The 27,273-nt window shown below is 44.7% G+C and overlaps 1 protein-coding gene across 1 annotated transcript in view; it reads right to left on the minus strand.

Moving 5' to 3' along the window:
- The window catches only part of ELP3 (elongator acetyltransferase complex subunit 3), an 87,591-nt gene that overhangs the window by 16,331 nt on the left and 43,987 nt on the right, over nt 1-27,273 (minus strand). The window contains exons 10-14 of the mRNA XM_021390613.1: nt 23,136-23,329; nt 16,665-16,755; nt 13,053-13,118; nt 7,310-7,537; nt 3,704-3,785 (exon numbers count right to left, since the gene is read on the minus strand). Of these exons, the coding sequence (XP_021246288.1) occupies nt 3,704-3,785; nt 7,310-7,537; nt 13,053-13,118; nt 16,665-16,755; nt 23,136-23,329 (661 nt within the window). The remainder of the gene's footprint in view (nt 1-3,703; nt 3,786-7,309; nt 7,538-13,052; nt 13,119-16,664; nt 16,756-23,135; nt 23,330-27,273) is intronic.

The following is a 27,273-nucleotide window of genomic DNA, read 5'->3' on the forward strand; positions in this document are numbered from 1 at the left end:
CCAGGGAGACCAAAGGGCTATTTACACGAGCAAATTAAGATACTTCAGAGTACCATCAAACGTGCCCTGGAACTTTCCCTCTGATTTATATGCCAGCTTGGTTAATGTTTTTCCTTGCAGGTGACTTTAACGCCGGTATGATGCATCAGATTTACTTTTAGAAAGTTCCGAACCTCCGTTATTATCTGTAACTGCAAAAGGCAAAGGCAGGAGTAGCACAGTTTCCTTAAACACATGAGACAGTACGCTCGAGCAGCACCAGCAGACTGGGGGATGAGTCACCGACAACAACGAGCCATTCCATCTCTCGTGGAGACTGCTGAAAGCAGGTGGGATGGGTTTCATTCCCATTCACAGCCTTGGGATAGTGGGTGCCTGGCTTAGGAGGAAGATGCTGGGATCAGTCACCCCAAACGGGTTATTACGGTCCCACTGGTCTTCATCAGGAGGCAATTGCAAATTACTCAGTCGTCTCCCAGTTGCAGGTTTGCATCAAGTGATTTGACAGCAATGCCCGATACAGAAGATGAAAACGTGAGCACCTCACCCAGTGCTGCAGGGGGAGGAATCTCAGCCCTCCTTGGAGCAAGATGTGGCAAAGTCAAAGACACAGCACCCGACCAAGCAAAGGGACATCCACACTCATGGGGAGGTGACAAAATGTCTCGTTAAGGGCACCGACCGGGTTACACGTGGGAAGAAAGCAGAGGGGAAAAGATTATGCTTGGAGTCCTCTGGGGCATCCGGACAGACGAAAATGAGCTCTGGCAGCTCACATGTGCTGCTATGGAGGAGACAGGTCTGGAAGCAGTGAGGATCTGATGGACATAGTGAGGAGGGCAGGAACAGTGACTGCTGCCTCTGTCAGAAGGGCTGCAAGCCACTTGGGCAGGATGGCAACGCTTCTGCTGCAACCTCACTGAAAGCACATCAGGCTTTTTATCTTTTTTCTTTCCCCGTTTTTCTTAATTTGTGACAATATTGCTTGTTTTAGATGTTGTACAAAAATGTTTCCTTTTGAAGTTACCTTAATCTGTCGGAATTAAGTGCATTTCCAAGGGGACTTCACACTGTGCTCCAATCCAAGGCTGGGACAAATAACCAGCCAGAGACTGAAAGACCCAAGAGCAGCCTTTCCAAATCTGAAGAGGGGGCTGAGAAAGAAGGGGACAGACACTTTAGCAGGGTCTGTTGTGGCAGGACAAGGGGAAATGGTTTCAAACTCAAAGAGAGGAGATTTAGATTGGATATAAGTAGTGAGGCACTGGCACAGGTTGCCCAGAGAGGCAGTGGTACCCCATCCCTGCAGACACCCAAGGTCAGGCTGGACGGGGCTCTGAGCACTGATGGAGCTGGGGGTGACCCTGCTCATTGCAGGGAGTGGGACAGATGGAATTTAAGGGTCTCTTCCAACTCAAACCACTCTACAATTCTATGACTCCTGGAGCTCTCTGACATACCCTGTTCCCACATTTCCCACACTGGGTGTGTTGTGGCACTATTTAATTAACTAGGATTGATGTAGCCATTAAATGCCACACTGGAAAATACTGTTGAAGAAAGGACACCATTAAAGAAACCACTGCAACAAAACATTAATAAAACATGCAGTACAAAAATGAGAGAGAGAGCCCTACGAGAGAGATTTTCAAAGCAGATTTCTCTTATGTGTTCCTCTCTAATCGGCAGTGAAAATTGTGCAATATGTTGGAAACGTTGCAACGGGTTCCCAGATTAAAAATCTATTTTGAAAGCAGAAGTAGCAAAAGCAAGCCCATCCATCCTCCATTGGAGAAAGAACTTTTGGCTGCATTTGTATTTCAGATAAAACTTAGAGGAGAACTGAAATTCAAGTGATAACATCTCCAAGGAAACAGCTGGAAAACTTCTGTTCTTTGCAGATGCTGCAGTACTCTGTTATAAAGACAAACTGTACCATATTGTACTTCACAGTCCAGAGGAACATGAAGATAAAAATCACAGCTGAGGTCTTCCTACGATGACACAAGCTGCATGCATCAAAGCAGGCTTCTGGCACTGCATTTCAACGCAAAGAAAACATTCTCTGTATCACTTTGCTAAACTACAGGTAAAATTAGTAACACCAATGCTTTAGCAGATCTTTCTTTTTTTTTTTTCTTCGTAATTGCTGTACATTTTCTGCTCTTGTTGAAACGTTCTTTAACGCAGAGGGATTACCATGATACATTCCCCCCACGCATCCAAGTCAGGATGTTATTAGTGAAAAAGAAAACGTTTCCACTTTCTCTGTTTTATTGAGGAAATACCAGGTATGGGCATTTCTCATCCGCATGCGATTCCCAGTTCAAACTGACTCCCCTGCAGCAGCAAATAGAGAAACACGATTGCCTTACATCTTAAGAAAAGAACAGGGAATCCAGAGAATACAGAATCATTAAGGTTGGAAGAGAGCTCTAAGTTCATCAAGTCCAACTGTCAAGCCATCATCACCATAGAATTGTAGAACCATGGAATCATTAAGATTGGAAGAGAACTCTAAATCATCAAGTCTATCAATACTGCCCACTACCCATGTCATAGAATCATAGAATTAGCTACGTTGGAAAAGACCTACAGGATCATCCAGTCCAACCATCCACCTACCACCAATAACCCCACTAAACCATGTCTCTCAACACAACATCTAAACGTTTCTTGAACACCTCCAGGGACAGTGACTCAACCACCTCCCTGGGCAGCCCATTCCAGCGCCTGACCACTCTTTCAGAAAAGCAGTAATGTCCCTCAGAGCCACATCTCCACGCTAGGCATCAGCTACGACCTGCACCTCGCCCTCGCTCAGACTCTGGCCCTTGCCACAGGCACTTGCTGAGATGGCCCACTCCAGCTTTCATGGTCCTGTGACATGACCCATCAGGAAGCACACACACGGGCTGTTCATTCAGCACTCAGCAGCTTTGGATCAAACTGGTGTTTTTCTGCTTTTCGGTGGTGTTTTTGGTGGGGTGGGAGAGGATTATTGTTATTTTTGTATGCGGTCTGTATTACAGCTCTTCTGGTCAAGTCCCCCCAGCACCCACTTGGCCAACTTCCTCTGTTACATAACTTATGTGCCCGTAACAGCTTTCTGTAGCCACCGTAACTGCTAATATAAGAACAAATTAAAGCACAAAGGTAGTCCTGACCTTGACTTCACACACACACACACGCACCATGAGCTGGCGCCGCTCTCCTCAGTCACAGCGCCTTGCAAATGAAATAGGAGAAAGGGCTGCAGCTCTTTCTTGTACAGCTTGCTTCTCCATGATAATGCTTAATGTATCCTAAAAGCACATCTGTCCACCCTAATGACGGCACTTGCAGAAAGGCTCTAAAGTGGAGGCTGGCAATTTTCTATCCTCACAAGCTCTGGAAAGTGAGCCCTCAGCAATAACAACCTGTGACGAGGCCAAAGCGGCGAGTTCAGAAATAGCAGCCTTGGGAGGAGGAAGGCACCCACGGTCACACAGCCTGGCACCCAGAGCAGGATGGCTCCCCACAGCATCCTCTGGCACGCTGCTCATCATAGCAGCACTGTGCTGGATGGAGCCAGGCTGGAATTTGACTCCGCCACTAAGAAGCATCTGCTGATGCTCATTTCAATGGTCACAGCAGTTGGTGTTGGCTGTAGTGGGTTTGTTTGCAGATTAAGGGAAGAAAAAAAGGGATGAAGCAAAGATACCTGAAATTACAGCAATTTTCCATGACCCGTGCTCCTCTTTGGCTATTCTTTCTGCCTCCTCCATGAGTAGCATGCCAAACCCCTGTAGCAGAAGAAATAACAGCAATATAAGTTCTGTAAAAACCGAAAGCAGAAGCAAGGTCAGACTGTAAGCATCGGAACACTTCCAGGAGACTTCTTATGTTCAGGCACAGGAATGACCAAAATCTCAGTGCAGGAAGAGCACTGAACAGAGGTGTGCTAACGCTGAACTTCAGAGCAGCTTTCTCACCATTGCGTTGTTTTTTTTGGTGTGGATTTTTTTATTTTTTTTTTTAAATTGTGAAATTATTCACAGGCAGCTCCAGTGCCTGACAGCTTCTCAGTGGCAGAAACAGAATGAAGTTAAACCCTGTGACAATCAAGTTGGTAGCGAGCAGGTCTGTCCTGCTGAAATCACCAAACTGGATGCAGTTGCATATGCTGCCAAATTGCAAGTCTGACATCAGCTGCAATGGATGTGGCCACACCATGGCACTTTGTGGCAGTCAGAGTGCTGCTACTGGCTTTTCCAATACAACCACTGGTCTTTCCAACATAACCAGTGCCATTTCTGATACAACCACTGCCACTTCTGATACAACCACACCCTTGTTGCCGCACAATCATTACTCTCACCACCCTCCAGGAGCTGTTACTATCTACAGGACCCATCTGGGGCCATCCTCAAAACCTGCACCAAGTCCGTGCGTGCCTCCTGCAGACCCGCACCGCTCTCCAGAGCTCAGGGCACAGCCACGAGGCTCAGCTCACAGAACAGAAGATGCCAAAGCAAAAGGAATTGCAGAAGACCATGTTAATATTCTGGATCAGATCCATGCCTCTATTTACGTTTGGAAATCTTGCACAGCACGAGCGCTACTGCCATCAAAATAATGCTTTGAAACAAGGGAATAGCCTTTCCACTCTACTTAACAACTTAGTTGTCCTATATATCTGGGGATAATTGATTGGATTAATTCACTTCTAACACTAGGACACAGGAATTACGCTTGGCTCTTTGTCCATCTGTCTTCCTGACAAAACGTACAGACTTGGGCTGTGCTGAAACTGAAGTGGATGTGATTTAATTCTAAAAACACTTCACACTTAACAGGCATTTTTAAGTAATACACTGAAATCTTCATTCTGAAGTGTTGTTCTAATCAGAAATTGTCCCCACAACCGCAAAGAACTCTTTCTGCTTAACGTCTCGACAACTGACTATTCCAAATGAACGTCAGTGCTTCATATGCCGTGACATTTCAATTTCCAGCCTATTTTAATCTTCGTAGTTGGCAACTTTTTTAAAAATTATTTTTTAATACTTTGGATCGCCACTTTTCCCTTCCAAAATTTTGAAATATTAGCTATTTCACAGTGGATGTGTTCACTATTCCCTTATTAATTATTGTTTTTAAACAGTCTCTGCCTTACGGCTAAACGTCATCAGCGTCTAGCCAAACTGCATCTTAATGCATATATGCTCAGGGAATGATTAATAAATACAAGGAAGTTAATTTAAAACATCAGCCTTGAGCAGTTCTGGCACAGAGGACAAACTGATTGCTTTTTTAAAAGCTCACTCGAAAGGTTCAACATCTACCAGGGCAAAATGTAATTCCCATTTTTGCTCACTGCAAGCCACAGCATGTTATACGTGGCAGAGGGATAATGTGCAATTTTCATACGACTCGCTGTGAGGAATTGGAAACACAGCTTTCCAGTCCCTTCCTCACATGCTTTTAAGATATAGACAAAATGGCCTCACAAGTGGCTCCGAAGCAAAAATAAACCATCAGGCATCACTAAGAGGCTTTACTCCAAAGCCTCCCCAAACCACCTACACCAGGAAACATCTCAGAACCAGAACTGAATTTCTTTTGTTTTGGTAGTAGGAATTATAGATATGCTTTTGCTCAATACATGTTTCCTTGAAAGGAAACTGGGTAGGCCTCAAAACCCCTCACCTTCCCATCTGTAACTACTTCAGACTTCAGAAGTGAAATTTCTCTGCTGAACAAGATCCATTTTAGAAGGAAATACACCCACGCAGTGGACGCATCCCCTTTGCTTTGCTTTTGCAGTGAAGTCTGATGTACAGTACAGGACATCAAAGGAAAGATACTTCAGAACCAGAGATGCTTAGCACTTGAAAGCCAAATGAGCACCAGCATAGATGGGCTCTCGCACTGTACATGAGTGTGGCAGACAGCTTTCAGCCATGCTTTTTTTTTTTTTTTTTTGATGTCAAAGCAGTAGCAATTGCCTAAACACTGTCACACCAGCAAAACCTCAGAAGCAGCAGGATTTCAGCACATGAAATGCATCTAGACAGGTCTAGAATATCTCCATAAAAGGAGACTCCACCACCTGGATGTGCCAGTGCTCCGTCACCCTTACTGTTCTTCGACATGTTTGTATGGAACTTCCTATGTTCAAATTTTAGGCCACTGCTCCTTGTCCTATTCCTACACAGCAGCAAGAAGAGCCTGGCCTCATCCATTTGCCTCCCACCTTCCTTTAGATATTTACAAACATTGATCAGATCCCCTCTCAGTCTTCTTTTCCCCAGGCGAAACAGACCCAGGTTACTCAGCCTTTCCTCATACAGCAGATGCTCCAGGCCCTTAATTATCTTCATGGCCCTCCACTGGACTCCTCCTAGGAGATCCCTGCCTTTTTTGTACCGGGGAGCCAAGAACTGGACATAGTATTCCAGATGTGGCTTCCCCAGGGCAGAGAGAGGGGGAGAATCACCTCCCTTGACCTGCTGGCCACGCAGGTCACCCCAGGATACCACTGGCCTTCTTGGCCACCAGGGTACACTGCTGGCTCCTGGCCAACATGCTGCCCACCAGGACCCCCAGGTCCTTCTCTGCAGAGCTCCTCTCCAGCAGGTCATGGCCCAGCCTGTACTGATGCACACGGTTATTCCTCCCAAGGCACAAGACTCCATACTTGCTTTTGTTAAACCTCATCTGGTTCCTCCCTGCCCATCTCTCCAGACTGTCCAGGTCTTGTTGAATGGCAGCACAGCCTTTAGGCATGTCAGCCAATCCTCCCAGCTTTGTATCATCAGCAAACTTGCTGAGAGTGGATGCTATTCCTTCATCCAGGTCATTGATGAAGGTGCTCAAAAAGACCAGACCCAGTACCAGCCCCTGGGGAACACCGCTAGTTACAGGCCTCCAACCAGATTCTGCACTGCTGGTGACCACCTTCTGAGCTCTGCTAGTCGGCCAGTTCTCAATCCACCCCGCTGTCCACTCATCTATCCCACACTTTCTGAGTTTCATAATAAGGATGTTGTAAGAGACAAACACCTTGCTGAAGTCAAGGCACACAACATCCACTGCTCCTCCCCAATCTATCCAACCAGTGATGACACCATGCTACTAGGTTGGTCAAGCATGACTTCCCCTTGGTGAATGTATGTTAACTACTCCTGATAACCTTCTTCTCTTCCAATTGCTTGGAGATGGAGCTGCAGACTATAATCCCAACAATGAATGCATGAACGACCGTCTCCAATTATACCGGGAGGAGCAGGGCATACAGATGAAAAATAAAGATGACTTGAGGTACCTGGTGCTGAAATTTGGAAGGATCCCGACTGCTCACTGGGACCACACTCCCATAGACGTGCAGCTCCCGCACAATGGAAACACCTCCCTTCAGCTCAGGTCTGAAGGACTCCTCTGAGCACTTTCGCAGTCGTAGGAGGCCAACGAGAATGTCCTGCTCCGGGTCTTCGTAGGACAGGAAGGTCTCCCAGCCACCATTAGCCACATAATCTCTTCTAATTAATTCAATCTGGTCAAAGAGAAGAAGTAATGAAGAATACAAAGAGGAAAAGAAAAACCTGTTAAAATATGTAAGCAACATGTTGAACAGACCAAAACCAATTTCGTGGACTGTTATGATTCAGGGAAAACACGAAGTGCTTTTTTACAGGCCAATTTAACTCCAGATGGATTTTAGCAGTACTGGATAAGAAATGATATTCCTGCAGTCATATTAAAGACATGGGCTACTGTAATAGGAACGTATTTGTCAATGGGACTGAACTAGTCTTCAATGCCTATCTGCATACTTTCCAGAACAGCTGGTAACCCACATGGAAACTGTTTGTTAACTCAGCAAACTAAAACCAGTTTTTTTAAGTTACTTGAGCTTCATAAGCACTGCAAGATCAACAGGAGCGGCAACTCTTTCCAGTAGCCAAGGGATTGCTATAATTGAAATTCTGTTCCAGTGACAAATTAGCTAATGCAGAGTGAGTAGTGTTGCATTTGCTTTCACCAAACCTGCATTTAGGGCCGTGTCTTTGCTGCTTTGCAAAAGAAAAGACCTGAGGTGTCTACGAAGCAGCCAACTTTACTAAATATCAACTGGTTCCTTCCAGCAAACACACTGGATATAACTACAAGTGCAAACAGCAACAGGAGTGGATCTGAAACAGCTGGTGTTGAGCACCTATTGAGTTCCAGAATTCTTTGCAACACATCATAAATTACACACGTAGTTTTTACAGAATCAGCAGGAAGTGTTTTTTTCACTCTTTTGGATGGTACTGGAGACCAAACCCATCTCAACAGGTACCCCAAGAGCTGACCAGTTTTGATAATTATCTAGATAAAGGCAGTTCTGAAGATCACAGCAAGTGGAAGGGAAAAGCAAGGTGAGAGCTGACTGAAGAATACAATAAAGATCACGCTTGGGTAGAAGAAATTAGTTCTGCAGAGCACCTAGAAGCTATAAAGAGTAACTGATGGAGAAGGGAGCAGAAAGAAGAAAAACGCTTCTTTTTCAGACAGTCATGACCTTCCATCATGAAGGAGCAGCCCCAGGACCCAAGAAACTACACAAGTTCAGACTTCCTTACAGCAACATGAGACCTGATCCAATCTCACACAATGGTAGTTGCATTTCTTTGTTGCAGAGTTCGCACTGAGTTAATTTGATGTATCCTATCGCTGATGATAATAAAGGCACATCTGTGGTGACATGATGAGTCACTCTACTTGTGCACTGAATTGAGCTGGTATAGCTGAAATATGTACCCATCCTTGCTGCAGGGGCTCCCTTGCCCACCTGCAAAACCCTGCTCCTAAATAGACAAACATTATTCCCCACATTGCCCAGCGGATGAGCAGTGGCAGCCCTCGCCTAGCCCGTGGGATTGAGGACCTGATGACCCCACACTACATGTTTGGGGGTTTTCAGTTCTAGTCGCACCCCTAAAACTAAGCGTCCATTAATGTATGGCGTACAGTAGGCGTGCTCCTGGAAGGTGCTTTCTAAATTCACCTGAAAGGAATCAGGTTTTCGTGCTTCCCAATGCTTTCTAAGCAGGGAATGATCAGAGCGTTTGCTGCAAAGGCCTACCCCTGAGATAAACTAAAACCATCACATCACTACCACCATCACTTCGAGACATTCCTTTAAATTTAGGAATTCAAATGTGAACGGCCAACACCAGCAGATGCCCCGTGCACAAATGGGACACTAGTGTATCCAACAGTTACTCCCTGGTGGTGCACACAGAATTGATCATAGAATCCTTAGAGTTTGAAGGGACCATTAAAGGCCATCTTGTCCAACTCCCCTGCAATGAATGGGGACATGCACAGCTAGATCAGGTTGCCCAGGGCCTGGTCCAGCCTGGCCTTGAAAGTCTCCAGGGACACGGCATCCACCACATCTCTGGGCAACCTGTGCCAGTGCCTCACCACTCTCTCTGTAAACAGCTTTTTCCTTATATCTAACCTAAATCTATCCTCTTTAAGTTTGAAGCCATTTCCCCTTGTCCTGTCACCACAGACCCTGCTGAAGAGTCTGTCCCCTTCCTTCCTGTAGCTCCCCTTTAGATGCTGACAGGCTGCTCTCAGCTCCCCCCGCAGCCTTCTCTTCTCCAGGCTGCACAGCCCCAGCTCTCTCAGCCTGTCCTCGTAGGAGTCGTGTTCCATCCCTGGGATCGTTTTTGTGGCCTTCCTTTGGACACTCTCCAACAGGTCCATGTCTCTCCTGTACTGAGGACTCCACATCTGGACGCAGTGCTCCAGGTGAGGCCTCACAGTGCAGAGCAGAGGGGCAGGATCACCTCCCTGACCCTGCTGGCCATGCTGCTTTTGGTGCAGCCCAGGATATGGTTGGCTTTCTGGGCTGCGAGTGCACAGTGCTGACTCATGTCCAGCTTCCCATCCACCAGAACCCTCAGGTGTTTTCAGCAGGGCCGTGCTCAATCCTTTCATCCCTGAGCTTGTATTGGTAATGGAGGTTGCCTCAACCCAGGTGCAAGATCTTACATTTGGATTAGTTGAACCTCGTGACATTCAACATCACCTTGCCATGCTCTTCCCAGCACTACTATAGTGACTCAAGCAAAGGATCTCTGTATTTCTTCGACAAATCCCTTAATACACAGAAATCCATGAATTAAAGATTTGTTTACAGAAAAGCCATAAGGGATCCTGTCGCCTGCCTGCTCTGCTCCATGACAAGGCCCGGGTGAATGCAACTCGCAATTAAATCCCGTACTGACTACAGAAGCAGGGCTCATTTTGACACTGACGTACAGCTCATGGGGTAAGTGCCCAAACAGATGTCTGCCAACGTGCCAAATTCTCTGCGAGCACAGCTACACTCCGGCTTGCTGAGGACAGCTGGCACAGGCTGATCCAGGCCTGCTGGTGTGTACCTAACGCCAGGAGGAAAATGGAAACATCCAGGGAAACGGGAGAGCAAGAGGGCTTTTAGGAGAACCAGGTTCTGCTGTTAAGAGTCATATGGGGAACTCGCTGTGGAAAAGCACTGTAACTTATTCACTTATTTCAAAAAACAAAGCAGAAAATATCGTATCGAGAGTTCAAAATGGCAAGAGTGGAGAACTCTTGATTTCTCCTGAGAACAAACTCAACATAATCTAGAAAACGTGGCTCCATGGCTTGCTCTCCAGTAGTGCCCAGATGCCCTGTTATGCCCACAGCCCATCCAAAAGGCTCTGCAAGGCAGAAGTGAATTAAGCCTACAGGAACCTTTACCATCCGGCTTTGCGTTACATGCATTTTATAGCACATACCAGACAACCTGAACTTCTCACAGAAGTCCCTGCTGGATCAAGTCTTTCGCACTCCCCAATTTTTCTGGGCATAACAGAGGGTTCTAGCATGAAAAAAATCCCCTCGAAGAGGTTGTAGTGACTCCAGAGATGGTCAAAGCCTTTTTCTTCTCAGCTACTGGTTGAAACGTGGCAAAAGCCAGCCCAGGTCACCTCCTGGTCAACTGGTAGATGTCCATTTCAATACGCAGACGTTTGGTAGACTGCCAAACTTACCTTGACAAATAAAGGGAAAACCCAAGTGCAGACTACACAAGCTAAAATCTGCCTTGCTCTCACTCTATATTAAGACCATTACCTTGATAAAGAAATAAAACATGTTTTGCAGAAACAGCTGCTACCTGTTACCGACGCAAACCTCCATGAGTGTTAAAGCAGGAAGTGTCACTGCCTCTTGCCCTTCAAAAACTGCCAGTCCAACATCTCTTTACAGCAACAATTCACCAGAGCATTTTTAAGGCTGTTATGTAGCGGTGCACAGCTTTGGCCATTCTGAGAGCAAGCACCTTCCGCTGCTATGGAGAAACGCCACTAATTGAAAAGGGAGCTCAGAGACAGCTCTGTAAATAAGCAGCTACGGGCAAGTAATCTACTCCAAATTGATTTTTTTTTTCTTTCAAAGACTTTTAAAAACAGACACACCATCACTGTTACAAAAATACATACAGTCTACTGATCCTTAGCAGAAAGAAGCTGCATAAAGTGCAACTAATTATGGGAAACAATTAATTCATTTTGTTCTGACATGATAGCCTCTCTTATCAAGAAGATGTGCTGTTTACTTACAAAGCCAAGAAAACATCGTACCTTGTCATTAGTCTACAGCTCATGAAAAATTATACCAGTTTCAGAATATTTCTCTTGCTTGCTGTCACGATAAATTTTGCTACGACTACATAATGACATCCTCCTGCCACTCAGACAGATGAGCTTAACAAAGGGAATATTCAACATAACGTTGCTTTGAAAACCCTGTGATAAACGATTTGCTAACTACTCAAGACATTTATCATTTAGATCAGGACTTGTGCTGCTGGCAATGGACATCTTTGGAAGATGTTTTGTGAAATGACCACAGATCAGATAAGTGGAAGAGAGCAGAAAGGCTGCATGGCCTATGTACAAATGAGTCTGTACAACTTCAGTTCTTACAAAAGTTGGTAAGAACAAGATAATTTATTAGGGATCACTATAGACATCCACGCTGCATTTATTGGCCACAGCATACATCTATGTAATGGCCTCAGGTTGTGCCACAGGAGGTACAAGCTGGGTATTAGGAAACATTTCTGCTCTGAAAGAGCGGTGCTGCAGTGGCACAGGCTGCCCAGGGAGGTGGTGGGGTCACTGTCCCTGGAGGTGTTCAAGGAACTCAGAGATGTGGCACTGAGGGACGTGGTCAGTGGGCACGGTGGGGGCGGGCTGCAGTTGGACTTGGTGATCTCAGAGGGCTTTTCCAACCTTAATGGTTCTACTCGATGGATCCCAAGCCAATGTGATCTTAGAAAGCTCATCCTCTTGGGTCCAAAACATGGCCGTGGACATTCTGACCACTTTCCAGAAGGATGGATCCCTTCTTGTAGCTATAGTGAGATGAAGAATTCGTTTCCTGAATTGGATACTTGAAATTCAGCAGCACGTATTTTCCTTCCCATCAAACAAGCACAGTAATCTTTTTGTGGACTATTTTAGGAAGGAAAAACACAGCGTATGTGTCACATGCTAAATGGATCGACTCAGAAATATATACGTACACGTGCAGAAGTGGATTTATACATGCACTGTTTGCCTACACAAACATGTACATTCCCACAAAAGGCTGTGAATTCATCTTGCTAAATATTCATTCCTGTTCAGTATGCATATACTGTGGTTTTGGTATATTCTAGATCTTTTTTTTGTTTGTTTTTAAATGAAGGGGAGAAATGGGAAGGCTGTGAAGCAAAAGAAAGAGTTGTAGTGCAAACACTCAAATAACTGGTGACTACAGTCAGCTTATTGAACATGGTGGTCCATAAATTTCAGCACGTGACAGCACTTAAAGAAAAGACATCCAAAGCTGCTGAGAAAATAAATGGAAAATTGGATCCAGCTACAAAGGCAAACCACAGGAATGGATGTGCAACAAATGGGTCCCAACGCCTCCCCACTAAATGCATGTAACAAATTGTGTCCGAAGCAAGCTCCTAGAAAAGAGACAAAACCTACCTGATATGGTCTCACTTTATGGTGAATTTCTTGAATTCCAACCTCTCTTGTCCTTACATCACGACACTTGGAAAAGAAAGGGAAAGAAACACAAAGAACAAATACATTAGGCTCTGAAACGCACAGATTTCCAGCCACCCACTGGGCTCAAAACTAAGCTGAAATAGCATGTGGTTGCAAGGGTGAATTTGAAATGAAAATGCTCACCTATCCAACCCTAATACACCTTGGAAAGAGGTCTTAGTGCTAAAAGGAAAGACATGCTGGTAAAAAATAACTTCACTAAGCAATCATTATGGATCACGAGGAAACGCACCCTTTGATTCACAACAAGCAGGGTTTGGAGGGGAAGTCAATATAAACGAAAGAACAGAGAAAGGCTTTGGCATAACCCATTTTTACCCTACACTTGAAAGGTGTAACATCAGCAGATCTATGCTAAGGTTTTATAGTCTTTAAATAATCCTTTTGTGATTTGCAGCAAGCCTGTTCTTGCTCTTAAATGATCACACAAGAACTGCTGTAGAAGTCCTACCCAAACATAATGCTGATCTAGCTTCCATGGTGCATCACAGATGCTTGGGACCAATAAAAGAGAAAACAAAGACAGCCAAATCTTTTTTCCCTTAGAAGTCAGACAGAAGAAGAGATAAAGCTCCAAGCTCAGTGCTTCTGAGATGGGTTATAGCTTGCATAAGCTTTTGTGCATCTCAGCAAAACCAATGGAAGCTGAGTAATTTGGCAGCCATTGACGTCAGTGAGCAGTTGTGACAGCATAAGCAATCCAACTGCACAGGCCAAGTGCGTTCACATCTTAGCAGGTTTATCCTAACATCCAAAGTGAAGGTTAACCCAACTTTTGTCAGCCAAGCGCAGCCACAATACTTTTACCCAAAGCAGCTGTTTCAAATGCTTGTTCATTCCACAGGTGCTGTGACCCTTGGGACACAACCTTTGCCAATGGGCTGTAATTGCTCTATCAGCAACAACGCCTACCTAGCTGCGTATTTCCAAAAGCCAGACTTGGAGACAGGAACAGAACGTGTGAAAATCCAATTCCCACAGAAATGCAGGATACCCAGAACAAGCACAATTCTATCTCATGCCCCGTTCTTCTCTGAACGCTTTTAAATTGCATTATCAACAGAAAACAACAGTCTCCCAAATAGCAGGAAAAGAAGCGTGGTTGTTATAGTGGGCTATGGTGAAACTGGGATTCACTGGAGAACCAGGATTCTAGAGCAGGCAAACTCTTCTCTGCTTTATGACTTCTGACTACACAAGCAGCACAGTAAGGCTGAGCAACACCCACTCCTCATGAGGAAACCCAGGTCAACATATTCTGGAAAGATGTCCTAATATTCTGTTTCCCAATCCAACGTTCATGTACCTCCAGTTGCAGCCAGTGGCTGAGCACCCTGTGCCTCCAACAAGGCTGCCCAGGAGTAACTCCTTTCCAGCAACTGAAGACACCAGTTGTGGTGCTGGCATGACTGATCCCCATCCCTTAAACAAACTCCTCACTAAGCCATACCCCAAAGATGGGATAAGCCAGAACTGCCACAGCTGGCTGATCTTCACAAGGGAGCCTAAAAATATATAATTCCTGCAGGTCCTTGCCGTGGCCTTCTCTCCTTTTTCAAGCTCAGAGAAGAAAGGACAAGGCATATTTATCGCCTTCTCCTCCCACACAAGACAATCACAACACTACCTTATATTTCAAGCTGTATTGCAGCAGACTGCTCCCTCATTCCACCAGCTGCAGTGTTTCTGCCTCACTAAATTAAAATCTATAATCATCTGCACAGCAGCAATTTTTTTTTTTTTTTTACAGATTTGGTTCTTCTAACAGCAAAGACTGCCAGCTTGACAAGCCCTTAATGGTTCAGCTGTGTTACTGGGCTCAGCCCTGAGTGCCATGCATCAGATATCCCTGCTTCTCCAGCTGGTCTTGATCAAGTTCAGATGAAATGATGCAGTTTTAGCATCAAACCCAGGAAGGGTTCACTAGTAGCCCTAAAGAGTTCAACTGAAAAGGCTTCACTGCAGCAGGGAGGTTGTCTCCCCTGCCTGGTTTAGAAGGGAAAAGTCAGTGGGAGGGATGGAAGCTTTTGTGGTCAGCAAAGCTCTTTGCCAAATCTTGGCCTGCTACTGGAGAGAGATTGTGAGGAATGATTTAAGGAGGAAGTCCAGGGCACCAGGTTAGGAAAGATTAAGTAGATAAAGAAAGCCCAGCAGGAAGGAAGACACTGCAGTTTATTTGCTGATCTCTTGCACTGTAGCTGCAAGATCTGAGTGAGATGGCAAAGGCAGTAAGGAGTATCCATGTTAAACACCAATCATACGGTTCAGCAGCACAACTTTATGTGGAGCTACAAATAGACAAAGCCTTTATTACTGCTTCTTCAGTATCCTTGGTATTTAAGCAAAAAGATTAAAGGCTACACCTGCAAAAACTGTCAGTACTGCATTGCCCCAAACCACTCCTTTACATGTTTTGTATTTGTTTTTGTTTTTTTTTTCCCCAAACCCTCTCCATCCCATCCCCTGTGCCTCAATTAGAATCACACAAAATCTATCTCACTCAGTATCCCCAGAAGCACACATGGCCACACATCTGGATTTGGCTTTCAATTCTCTCCTAGCAAAGCCAGGTTCTCACTACAGAATAGGTCGCCTCATTCTTGCCTCTTTCCCATTCCACTGGATGCAGTAATGCCTTGAAACCTCTTTTAAGGAAAGGGGAGCCAGAAGGAGGGAGCACTCAGTCACATCACAGATGCATGGAACTGCTGCAGTGAGGATCTGCCTCTGCACCAGGGCACTGAAGCAATGAAAGCCCCTTGGAACAGACAGAGGGAGCACAGAGTTTGTGTGATGCTCTGTCTACCAAGCTGGCTGTCCCAAGAAAAGGCAGAGCCTGGGCATAACTCTACCAGAGGCTACAGGACCTGCAAACTGTGGCTGACAACTGGGTTTTGGAGGGAGGTTCAACCAGCAAGCAGTGTCAGAGCAGGCAATGTGGGGCACTGAGAATGCTGACTGCCACAGCAACCTCCCGACAAAAATCAAGGCTGGGTACACGTATCTGCCTCTGACTTCAAACATAAATGCACTTCCTTCCTCCCCTCCTTCTCTCCACCCCTGCTCATATTTTTGTTTGACCTTAGAAATATCAAGAATATCAAGTCTCATTTGTTTGCGCTGAAATGTCTCTTGGAAGATTTGTCTGGCCTCAGACTAAGAGCTTTTCTTCCAATTGTTCAGTCAAGTAAGTGCATGCGTGGGAAAAAGAAATGAAGGAGAAATTCTAATAGCATAAATTAAAAATAAATTCTTCTCTCTAGCTTAAAAGGTTTCATCCTGTCAAAAAAAAAAAACCCAGAATATTACAAACTATTACTAAGTGCCTTCAGGGATGGGGCAAGTTCTGGTCCAGCTTTTCTGAAATATCATCAAGGTGTTTTTTGTTTTGTTTTTAAACTCTGGCAGACTGTTTCAATTCAACAATAAAACTGGCTCCTATTGTGTCTTCTCATCACTTCTTCTCATGTTACTTTGTGTGACGTCACCAAGCAGCTCTCCCCAGATACTGATGGATGAACACCTTACCTGCGTCCCAAGATCTTTCATCCTGGCCAAGGCAAGCTCCCTCAGGTTCCCATGCTCCACTCCAGAGCTCACCAGTGGCATTGGGATGTCTCTGTGTATTAAAGGAAAACAAAACAACCTCAAGCAACTGCATCAGCAGACAATAAACCATAAAGCCAAATTATGGTCACCTAGGCCAGGATCCCAAATAGCAGAGCACAGAACTTCTCTGAATTACATTTGTTTCAAGTCTTTGGTTGAACAAAAAATAACACAGGGAAAAATCAAACTAAAAGCAGGAGGAAAATGAAGGGAGAAAGCTTAGTAAAAAGACTGAGGACAAAAGTAGGCTTTTACAACCCTGAGAAATAGGTTATAATTTTGCTCTTAGTTCTTCACTAAGAAAGCTGAAGAAAAAAGGAGCCTCCAGCCCGTGCCTAGCATAGGTCTCCAGGTCAGTCACTCTTCATGGTGCCTTCTGCTGGAGATCAGCAACTGGCAACCAGACTGCTTCCTTCTGAGCTGAACGACTGTCGGGGAAAATTCATCAGAATTACAACATGTTTATATTGGGAAGCTTGCTGTTTAAAAGAGAGAAAGTTCTGATGAGCCAATGATTCGCAGCAAAGTCCAGCCAGAAAACCTAGAGTCTTCCTGTGGGAATGTAAATCAGTGAGTCTGCAAATGGCAAGACCCTCTCCAAGGGAGGTTCTAAAATGAAAATGGAAAGGAAGTCCAGATTTGGCTTCTCCACTGCCTCCCACAGCAGTCAGCTTGTCCCAATGGGAAAAGGAGGATGTATGCAACCAAATCAAGCTGAAAAAGAAGCACGACAATTTGTGGGACATCCCAACTACACTCTCCTTCTATCTAATGCAGTATTCCACAGTGATTCCAAACCCTTCTTCTCCCCCTTCCTGCTGAAACTCTGCCACGGCACTTCTGATGACACACCACCCAAGTGCACTACTAAATAATTCAAAACCCCTCCGATCCTCTACAGAGAAACAAGGACTATAAAGGTGTGAAAGACTTTCAGCAAGTTGTGCAGCAGGTTGGTCTTAAAACGTGGCTTCCTTGGTGACTATTCCTCCTCTTATTCTTTTGAATGTTTGCGTAGACAAAGCAAAGCACAGACTATCATAAAAACACGCAGAGAAAGGGATGGTTCAGGGAATTGGTAATGTAATTAGCTTAATCCATCTTGGTTCAGTAGTGATTGAAACTCATCACCATCTAGCAGCTGTCTGATGACCTCTGTAAAACGTATTAATTGATCTATTCAGTTCCTTGAGGACTTGCATTCACATCATTAACAATTACTGGTTTTGGCAGTAGCTGTATAAAATAAAAAGGTCTTCAAGGGTCCTAAAGACTTCATCCTTGTGCTGCTTCAGCCTTGCACAAGTGTGAGACACTTGGCAAGGGGACAAGAAAAGGAATTTTCCTTTAGTGTCAAGAATGCAAACAAGTGCTTCAGACTTCAAGGATCTCCCCCCATTTCAGCACAGAATCACGCACGCATTAAGGTTGGAAAAGCTCTCTGAGATCACCAAGTCCAAGCCCAGCCCACCCCCACCATGCCCACTGACCACGTCCCTCAGTGCCACATCCCCACGGTTCTGGAACACCCCCAGGGACGGTGACCCCACCACCTCCCTGGGCAGCATCACACTCCAATTTCAGTACAATTTTCTCCAGCATAAGGCTGAACCCAGGGGTCTTGGGTTTTACTTCCCCACCCTGTTTTCCTTGCTATTCTCTCTATGAAGCAAAAGATACACGAAACATTTTTCACCTCTTACGCTCGTGTGCCAAAAGCTGAGGCAAAATACAATTAGCTAACCAGTTCATTTATTCAGTGGGTTTCTTTGAGTAAATACGAAACCATAGAGCCAACACAACATACTTCAAAGAGCTTCAATTAGAGGAAATGAGCACTTCACGTTGTGACTAAAGGACACACCAGAGGAGAACGGCATTTTCATCAGGGCATGTTAGATCTACAGTGATAATCTAACTAAAACGCCTTTCTTCTAATTATGGAACGACTCCAAGAAGTCAGACTGCATGCATTTCCCCTGGAGGGACACTGATAAAATGCCTTGACATCTTCTAGAACCAAGTCTTTAGCTAAATCCAGAGTGGCATATGAAATAGTAAATAATCTACCGTAAATGAATGAAAGATTACTAGATAAGGCAACTTGAGCCTCTCTCATCTGCCTGCTAGAGAACAAACCAAATTAAAATATGAATGTGAAAAATAAGCTTTTTAAGAAAAAGAAAGCAAGAAAGAGGTTTTCTATCACCAATTCAATTCAGGGCAGGGTATTTAAATAAATACCCTGGGTGCGTCATTAGCACACACATAACAGCCTATTTTGAACAGACACCAAACAGTGTTGTCCTAGTGATTTCAGGACTTGTTCAAATGCTAAACAAATTGAGGGATACGGGGGATTAAATCCTGACCTTATTAACGTTAGTGTTCCTTTTGCCAGAATCTTCAACGGGGCCTATCTCATCTTCTGTTTTTCAAATATTCTTTATCACTTAGGACACTTGTTAACCAGCTGATTGGAACAGACAGTGGAAGTCAAAACTCCTTTTTAATCATGGAATCACAGAACCATTTGAGTTGGAAGGGATCTTTAAAAGTCATCTAATCCAACTCCCCTGCAATAACAGGGACATTTTTGCTACTCGAAGCCATGACTTGTTGTAGGACCTCAGTTAGGTATTTTATTTTTTCACACCTACATGTCCCCACCAGTCCAGTGAAAATAACATCCACATAAAACACCGAGATCCACCAAAGGAAATATCTCACGATGTGGCACTGCTGCTGTCATTTCACACCTCTCCACATAAAGCACTTAGGTGCTAATCAGCTTCACAAACATTCAGGACAAACACAGTATTAAGCATCTCCAACAGTCAGGAAGTAGCCATGAAGAAATATTCCCCTCCAACCAGCCACTAGCATTGAGTACGCGACCCGTTTAATTTGGTTTTCCGAAACAGAAAGACTTCTACAGTGTTTTCATAGAATCATAGGATAGTTTGGGTTGGAAGGGATCTCAAAGATCACCTAGTTCCAACTCCCATGCTGTGAGCAAGGCTGCCAACCACTATATCAGGCACTACATCAGCTGCCCAAGGCCCCATCCAACCTGGCCATGAGCACCTCCAGGCATGGGGCATCCCCAGCCTCTCTGGGCAGCAGTGCCAGGGCTTCACTGTCATCTGAGTGAAAAATTTCCCTTAACAACTAACCTAAATCTCCCCTTTTTTAGTTTAAAATCATTCCCCTTTGTCCTATCACTATCCTCAGCAAAGCAGTGTTGGGAAGAGGCCACGAACGTTTCAGAAATCTGGCTTTGTTCATTATTGTGCTGCAGAGTCACACAATGACCCTGAAAGCAATTTAGATGAAAGTAATAGATTTTGGACTTTGCACTGGAGGTGTACAAATCCGTAATCACCAAGAACAAGTTTCAGATAACATGAGCCAGTCAGCAAGAAAACAGTTATTCTGCTGGAACATAATAACTGACAACTGGATGACAGCTGGATGGAGGCTGCTGCTGGCGACTGAAGAGACCCATTGTCAAGCTCAAGGAAACCAGTATGCCAAGTAGACATTCTTCCAGGCCTGTGTTCTTCAGGGGAAGATCTGCTAGGCTGCAAACTCCCACAGTCTTCTAAGAACAAAGCCATTTGTTTCAAATACACACTATGGTAACAGCATCATGAACAAATGGGACGCTCTGTCTATGCTGGAATCCACCAGGGAGAGGGATATAGACATGCAGAGAGAAAAAAGACAGGAGTTCGTCTTTAGTAATGCTTCTGTGACTGATGTGAAAAGCCTGAGGCAACATCAAGTAGATGTTTCCTATAAGACATGTTTTGCCTTCTTCATTAGTACCACATCCTTCTTAGAGCTCAGCTACAGCCACTAGTTTCATCCATGTCTCTGTTAATAGACTGCTGGATCACCATCGTGCTTATCAGCCCAACCAAGCTTCACTATATTCATACTTTCTTCTATTCCTCTTTGGTAACTTTGCAAAGCTGCTCCAGAATCTCATTCCTTTGGTTGACAGAAAATTCCCAGCTTCCAGCCTTGCTTTATGCAAGGCTATTTCCTATTTTGTTCTGTGCCCAAATTGATTTTCCCATTTCTTTTAGTGTTATTTTCCTTCTCTTATAGATTTGCAAAGATTTCCTGTATGCATCTGTCCTTCAAACAAAAGACCAATGTGCCCCTGCACATACTTCCACAGTTCATTTTCTTGAAGATGGGGATTATTTCAGATAAGGTCTTATGAAAGTCTGTCTGCGTTAACACTTCCGTCTCTAAAAAGGCACCCTAAAAGAATGCTTTTCCAAGCTGTATTCAGGAATGGCTTATTTATATTACAGACCAAGACACTAGAAACTTTTCCTCCTCTGGTTGCCCAGAGAGGCTGTGGATGCCCCACTCCGGCTCAAGGCTGGCTTGAATGGGGCACCTGGGCAGCCTGACCTGGTGCCTGATCTAGTGGTCGGTAACCCTACCCACAGCAGGAGGGCTGGAACAAAATGATCTCCGAGGTCGCTTCCATAGCAAGCCATCCAGTGATTCTAGGATTTTCACATGGTGACTTCCCAGTTTGCAGCACAACCCCTCAAAGTTCGACCTCAGACTTCCCTGAGCTGCATCTCGTCCCATCTCTATCACTCCAAGCTTCAACACCACCCATTCCTGCTTGTGCATCTTCTCTTTCAATGAAACTTCTCAGCTTCGCACCATCGTCAAGGTTTCCTCAGTGCCCTATTACTTTCCGTGTCACAATACATAAATACGATTTTGAGCAAGACCGGTTTTTAAAGGCATGTTTGAGAAACTCTACTAATAAGCCTCAGTCCATATTTAGCCAAGGCTGCAGAGTGTTTCTTGCCTTCAGCCACTTCCCATCCCTCCATAATATTTCTGAAAGAGCACAAAAGTCAGATGCCACACAGAAGCCAGACAGGTGAGGTCTAACACACAAGGCTTTCTCATTCCGCACACTCTTGCACCTGGGTCACAGCAGCCCCTGCTATCAGTACAAGCTTTGGGATGAGAGGATAGAGCACAGCCCTGATGAGAAGGACTTGGGGGGACTGGTGGATGGCAGATGGACATGAGTCAGACCTCACAACCCAGAAAGCCAACCGTATCCTGGGCTGCACCAAAAGCAGCGTGGCCAGCAGGGCCAGGGAGGTGATCCTGCCCCTCTGCTCTGCACTGTGAGGCATCACCTGGAGCACTGCGTCCAGATGTGGAGTCCTCAGTACAGGAGAGACATGGAGCTGTTGGAGAGCATCCAGAGAAGGGCCACAAAAACAATCCCAGGGATGGAACAGCTCTCCTATGAGGACAGGCTGAGAGAGCTGGGGCTGTGCAGCCTGGAGAAGAGAAGGCTGCGAGGTGATCTGAGAGTGGCCTGTCAGGGTCTAAAGGGGAGCTACAGGAAAGAAGGGGACATACTCTTCAGCAGGGTCTGTGGTGACAGGACAAGGGGAAATGGTTTCAAGCTTAAAGAGGGTAGATTTAGGTCAGATATAAGGAAGAATTTTTTTTACAATAAAAGAGGTGAGGCACTGGCACAGGTTGCGCAGTGATGTGGTAGCTGCCCCATCCCTGCAAAGACCCAGGGTCAGGCTGGACGGGGCTGTGATCACTGATGGAGCTGTGGGTGTCCCTGTTCAGTGCAGGAGAGTGGAACCAGATGGCCTTTAAGGGTTCCTTCCAACTCAAACAGTTCTATGATTCTGACTCCCAAAGAGCCAGGCATTGGCACTGTTTCCAGTTCATACAGCTGGAAGCCAACAGAATACTGTTTGCACGTGCAAAAACAGGTAAGTATGCTATAGTCTCCCATCCTAATATTAGACACGTAGGAGATAACAGAAGAAAAATAATCCAAGAAGGACCCCACACTGAAAGCACAGTGCTAGGGCAAGTAGTACCCATCGCCCTGGGAAGTGAGGTTTCTGAATGGAAATAACAGCACCACCATAATGTATTTATGAAAACCCTGCAACGCCCATGGGGAAAGACAGGAAGTCTTTAGATCAAAAAAAAAAAAAAATGAAATGTCTTGTAGCTCCAGTAATAAATATAGGAAACTTCGCCCACAGCCAAGAGGCAATTATCCATCACTATCATTAGAGTACTACGTCTGCCACATCCTATGCTCATCTGACTGGCAGTGAAAATGGGGCCTCCAGAAATCTTGAAGTTTATGGGTGCATTAGAGAGGCAGTTCAGTTTAAATAGCTTCTCATTCTATTTGGCCTTTCTCATTCTGAATAGATAGGAAGCAGTTTAAAAATCTTTAGTGCATTAACGATTACGATCGAAAAATACTAACAGGCTGAGTCAGATCTTGCTGTAATTAAAGTAAGAATCCCTCCAAGTGCAATAAATCAATACACAAAGCCCACCACAGAAAATTACCTCTGAACACGGTACACACGTGTCCACGGCGGGACGAGAGCCAGGATTCTGGCCACGAGATCAACAAGAGTGCTAGGGGGGTAGCTCTTGTATCTTCCAGTCTTCCAGAGCTCGTACAGCCCGGTGCCACGGATCACCAGCGTTGGGTAGAGCTTCATGCCATCGGGGCGAAAGGCAGGGTTCTCAAAAAACTCCTGCAAACGTGGAAGGAAGTGTGAGTCAGAGAGAAGCAAACTAGATTTCCCAGGGCTTTGGTGCCCCAGTAAAACTAATTTCACGACAGGTTCTGTAAAACACAATTGTAAGCGTGATTTATGGATGACAGGCTTGCGCTGAATTCCCAGTATTTATCAGTTTCTAACATTTTTAGAAATAAAAGTATATTATAGATTTAAAGAAAAAGCTGCTAAAGAAAAAATGCCACATGATAATGCAACGAATCAAGACTGCGCCTTACTGCTACCTTTCAGCATGAATTCAATAGATACTGCTCCATTTATTGTAACAGACTCTGCTCAGAACTAGAACAATAGAGATGAGCATACTTATCTTCCATCTCAGCAGGCCACATTTAGAGATTAATCAATGTGTCTGGGACACATCATTTGAATAGCAATGAAGAAAAACAGATTTATTCTACAATGATGTTCTGAACAATGCTGGAGAACAGGAGGACAAACTGTATCTGTTGCTAACGTCTATGACCAAATTCCAGTATAGAGCTGCAGACTGAACGACACCAGCTTACGCTCCACAGCAAGTGTTGTGGGTTGTTTTTTTTTTTCAGATCAAATCTCAGCAACGACAATTAAAATCACTTCAAAATGACAATAATAACAATAACTAAAAAAAACCAACAGGCAAGGAACTCTGAACCAACCAATTAAGCTTCCTAAGGGATGGCATGGCCCTCCTTCTAACAGCAGCTACAAGCACTGGATTAGACTACTGCATGTTTGAAATCTACAGCTTGATCCCTCTATAGCACAGCGTTCTTATTGTAATAAAAAGAAATTCATGTTCTTTAAGCTGAGCTGATGGCTGGGTATGGCGGCCTGTGCTGGCCTTGGTGCTGACTGCCACTCAGCTTTAATGCCCCAATACATTCACGTGTCCCTGCCCCAGCTGGAGACTTTTCAAGGTCTCCTGCTGCTGCTGGGTGTAAAGCCCTGATGCTGGAAGCAAATGCCATCAGCAGCCTGAGCCATTGGTGTACACCCAGACAGAGATATGGGCACCACCAAGGCATCAGCCTGAGACATAAAACAAGACAGGGACCATGGGTCGAGCCCACGCTGCTGCAACAAAATTACAGAGCTGTCAAATCCTGCATTTCTCCTCAAAAAGTACCCAAGGTGAGTACCTTCTGTGTGCACCATTCAGCTTTGCTGCTTGCAAAGGAAATGGCCTAAAAAGAAACGAGCCAAAGGCAGACAGAAGCAGATCAGTGCAGACCCCAGCACCACAGCGCTCACTCTAGAACACGTACGGGTATCAAAGAGGTTAAAAAGTTGGTGTGCTCCTTTTGCCACGACTCTTTCTGCACTCTTTATGATGCCCCTCTTTGTTGTAAGCATGTTCTTTCATCTCCTGGTGGTGCTAGGAGAATCATCTGGCCAGCTCTGTGAAACCTTCGTCATCTCTGACACAGATGACGTACTGGTGGCACGCTGGGCTCCCCACCGCCCTGCCCACACCTGCAGCCCCCAGCCAGGGTGACTCACCTCCCCGACCTGGGGGAGCCAACACGTGCTTTGGGCAGAGCTTCTCTTCCATTTCAGCGATGGCCAGGGCTTATGGAGCAGCCTATTGAGCAACAGTGGTGAAGTGACATCAGAAATAGGATCTGTGCTCACATGACAACAGCGTGTCTGCTTAATGCACTCCTCCAAAGTGCCCCCCCCTGGCCCTGAGGGGTCAGCTCGACATTACAGGTGAGTATTGCTTGTGGCTGGTTGAGAAGGAAGCCATCCATGCCCATCCCAACCAGCCTGAGCTGGTGCCTGATTTAGTGGGTCACAACCCTGCCCATGGCAGGGGGCTTGGAACTGGGTGATCTTTGAGGTCCCTTCCAACCCAACCCATTGTATGATTCTATGAATCCAAAAGGACAGACTTCTGTGGGTGGTAAGAGGTACTCTAACATAAAAGAAAGCAACTGTGAAAGAAAGAATGAGACAAACTTGTAAGAAGTGACTGTTCTAATGAGAGGAGTAATGTGGCCAAGCAGCACTGAAGACGAGAAAGACATTACAGTAAGAAAGCAATGATGCTTCCACAGTGAGCCACAGGAAGGTAAATATGCCACTCCAGAAAGGAAAAAAGCTTCCAGCGAGGCTGTGCATTAATATTTGCAACAACACTGAACTGAATGCAAAAGCATCCGTGATTCACCAGTCAGAATATTTAAAACAGATGCTGATTTACATTGCAGATTAAAGGCAAACGCATCAACACAGTGCTAAAGTTAAAATCACCCAGCAGTGGAAGGCAAGGTCAAAGTTAAGGGTTCCAATCACAGGATGAATTTTGCCACTTCCTACATGCTGCTTATTTTATGTCAATGCATCACGCCAGCTGATAATGCTACTTCGTGTTTCAGTAACACTGACGTTAAAATAGTAACGTTTCATATTTATTTCTTAAACTATTTCTCAAAATATTCACCAAGTTGAACTCATAACTATTATTATTTTTGAAATAATTTCGAAAACACAGCCAAGCAGTGTCTCCTTTCTTCCCAAACCCCTTTCTTTCAGTGGTAAACTTTAAAAGGTTTCTGTAAATCCCAACATTTAAAGACTTCACCTTTTCCCATTCATAAACAGTTTTGATTAAGTCTCCCATGAAACAAAGGAGCTATAAAATGCCGACACATTCAAAGCTTTACTAGCAACTGTAGCCTTTCCTTTTCTTTTTTTTTTTTTTTTTAATTAGACACCTTAAAAGGTGTCTTCAACTGATAAAAGTGTTCAGAACACCTTCCAGCCAAAACAGTTTAAATCCCTTGAACAATATTTGCTCCAGAGATCACCCTCCAAAGACCTCTGGAGTCCACAGGAGGGCTTGCATCAGACCTAGCAAGCACTCGATCGTGACTTAATCCACACCTGCTAATGCACTGTGATGGAAGAGGTTAAAGAAGACCTGGGGAGAAAGGATCCCTATCTATTTCCAGTCTTCTTCAATCACTTGAGGATGCGGCGTAGTGCTCTCACATGAATATTCCAAATGGAAACACAAACAACTTCAAAGCTACGAAGCTAATTTTCTCGGAACTTCACATTTTCTCCCCTCTAGCTAAAGACTAACCCAAGGAGCACTTAGCACTGCTCGTATAATGAAGATGGATGCTAGAGTAAAATTTAAAATGTGTGTGTACAGACAGGATGGGAGGGATTGTCATTGTAGCTTAATAAATCTCTCTATATATAAAAATTAAGATCAGCCATAACTTTTAAACCTGCAGGTTCACAAACACAGACCTTTTCACACCCTAAAATAACACGTCTTGTAATACTGCCCTATTTATGCAGTGTTAGAGAAAAGTGAAGTACTCTTTCACAGCAAATAATATACTGAGGAACCAGAGAATCCTGGAATTCAGAAGTTTCTGTGCTTCACCTGAGCTCCATTAAACACACTTTCCTCATAGGAACAGCTGCTCTATGAATTACAAACAATGAATCTTAATAAGATCCCATCAGCACACATTCAGCCTACAAGGTTATACAAGTGAGCTGCTAACATGTTTTATGAGAACAGTAATTGATTTTACTAGCATACACCTTTGTTGAAGAAAGTTCCCTGTTATTAAAGCTAACGGCATCTGTAGGATCCATTCATCCAGCACCTCATAAACTCCCTGCCACTATGAGTAATCAGAGCCCGGTGAGTGTAAAGTTAGTCATTTAGATGCCAAGAAGCCACTGATTTTCCCATCAAGGCACATGTATCAAAGTGCACGATGGAATTCTTTTGTTCACCTCCCATCAATTGCTTTGAGCACCGAAAATTGCATGACAGTGTAATTGTTGTCCAACACCACTGACATTAAAAGCTAAAGTCAACGTAATGTTAACCGGAACTCAAAAAAAGCTCAGAATATGAGATGGAATAAGGAGATGAAGACCAGAGC

This window comes from Numida meleagris, chromosome 3, assembly GCF_002078875.1.
Source record: "Numida meleagris isolate 19003 breed g44 Domestic line chromosome 3, NumMel1.0, whole genome shotgun sequence".
NCBI classification, from domain to species: Eukaryota; Metazoa; Chordata; class Aves; order Galliformes; family Numididae; genus Numida; species Numida meleagris.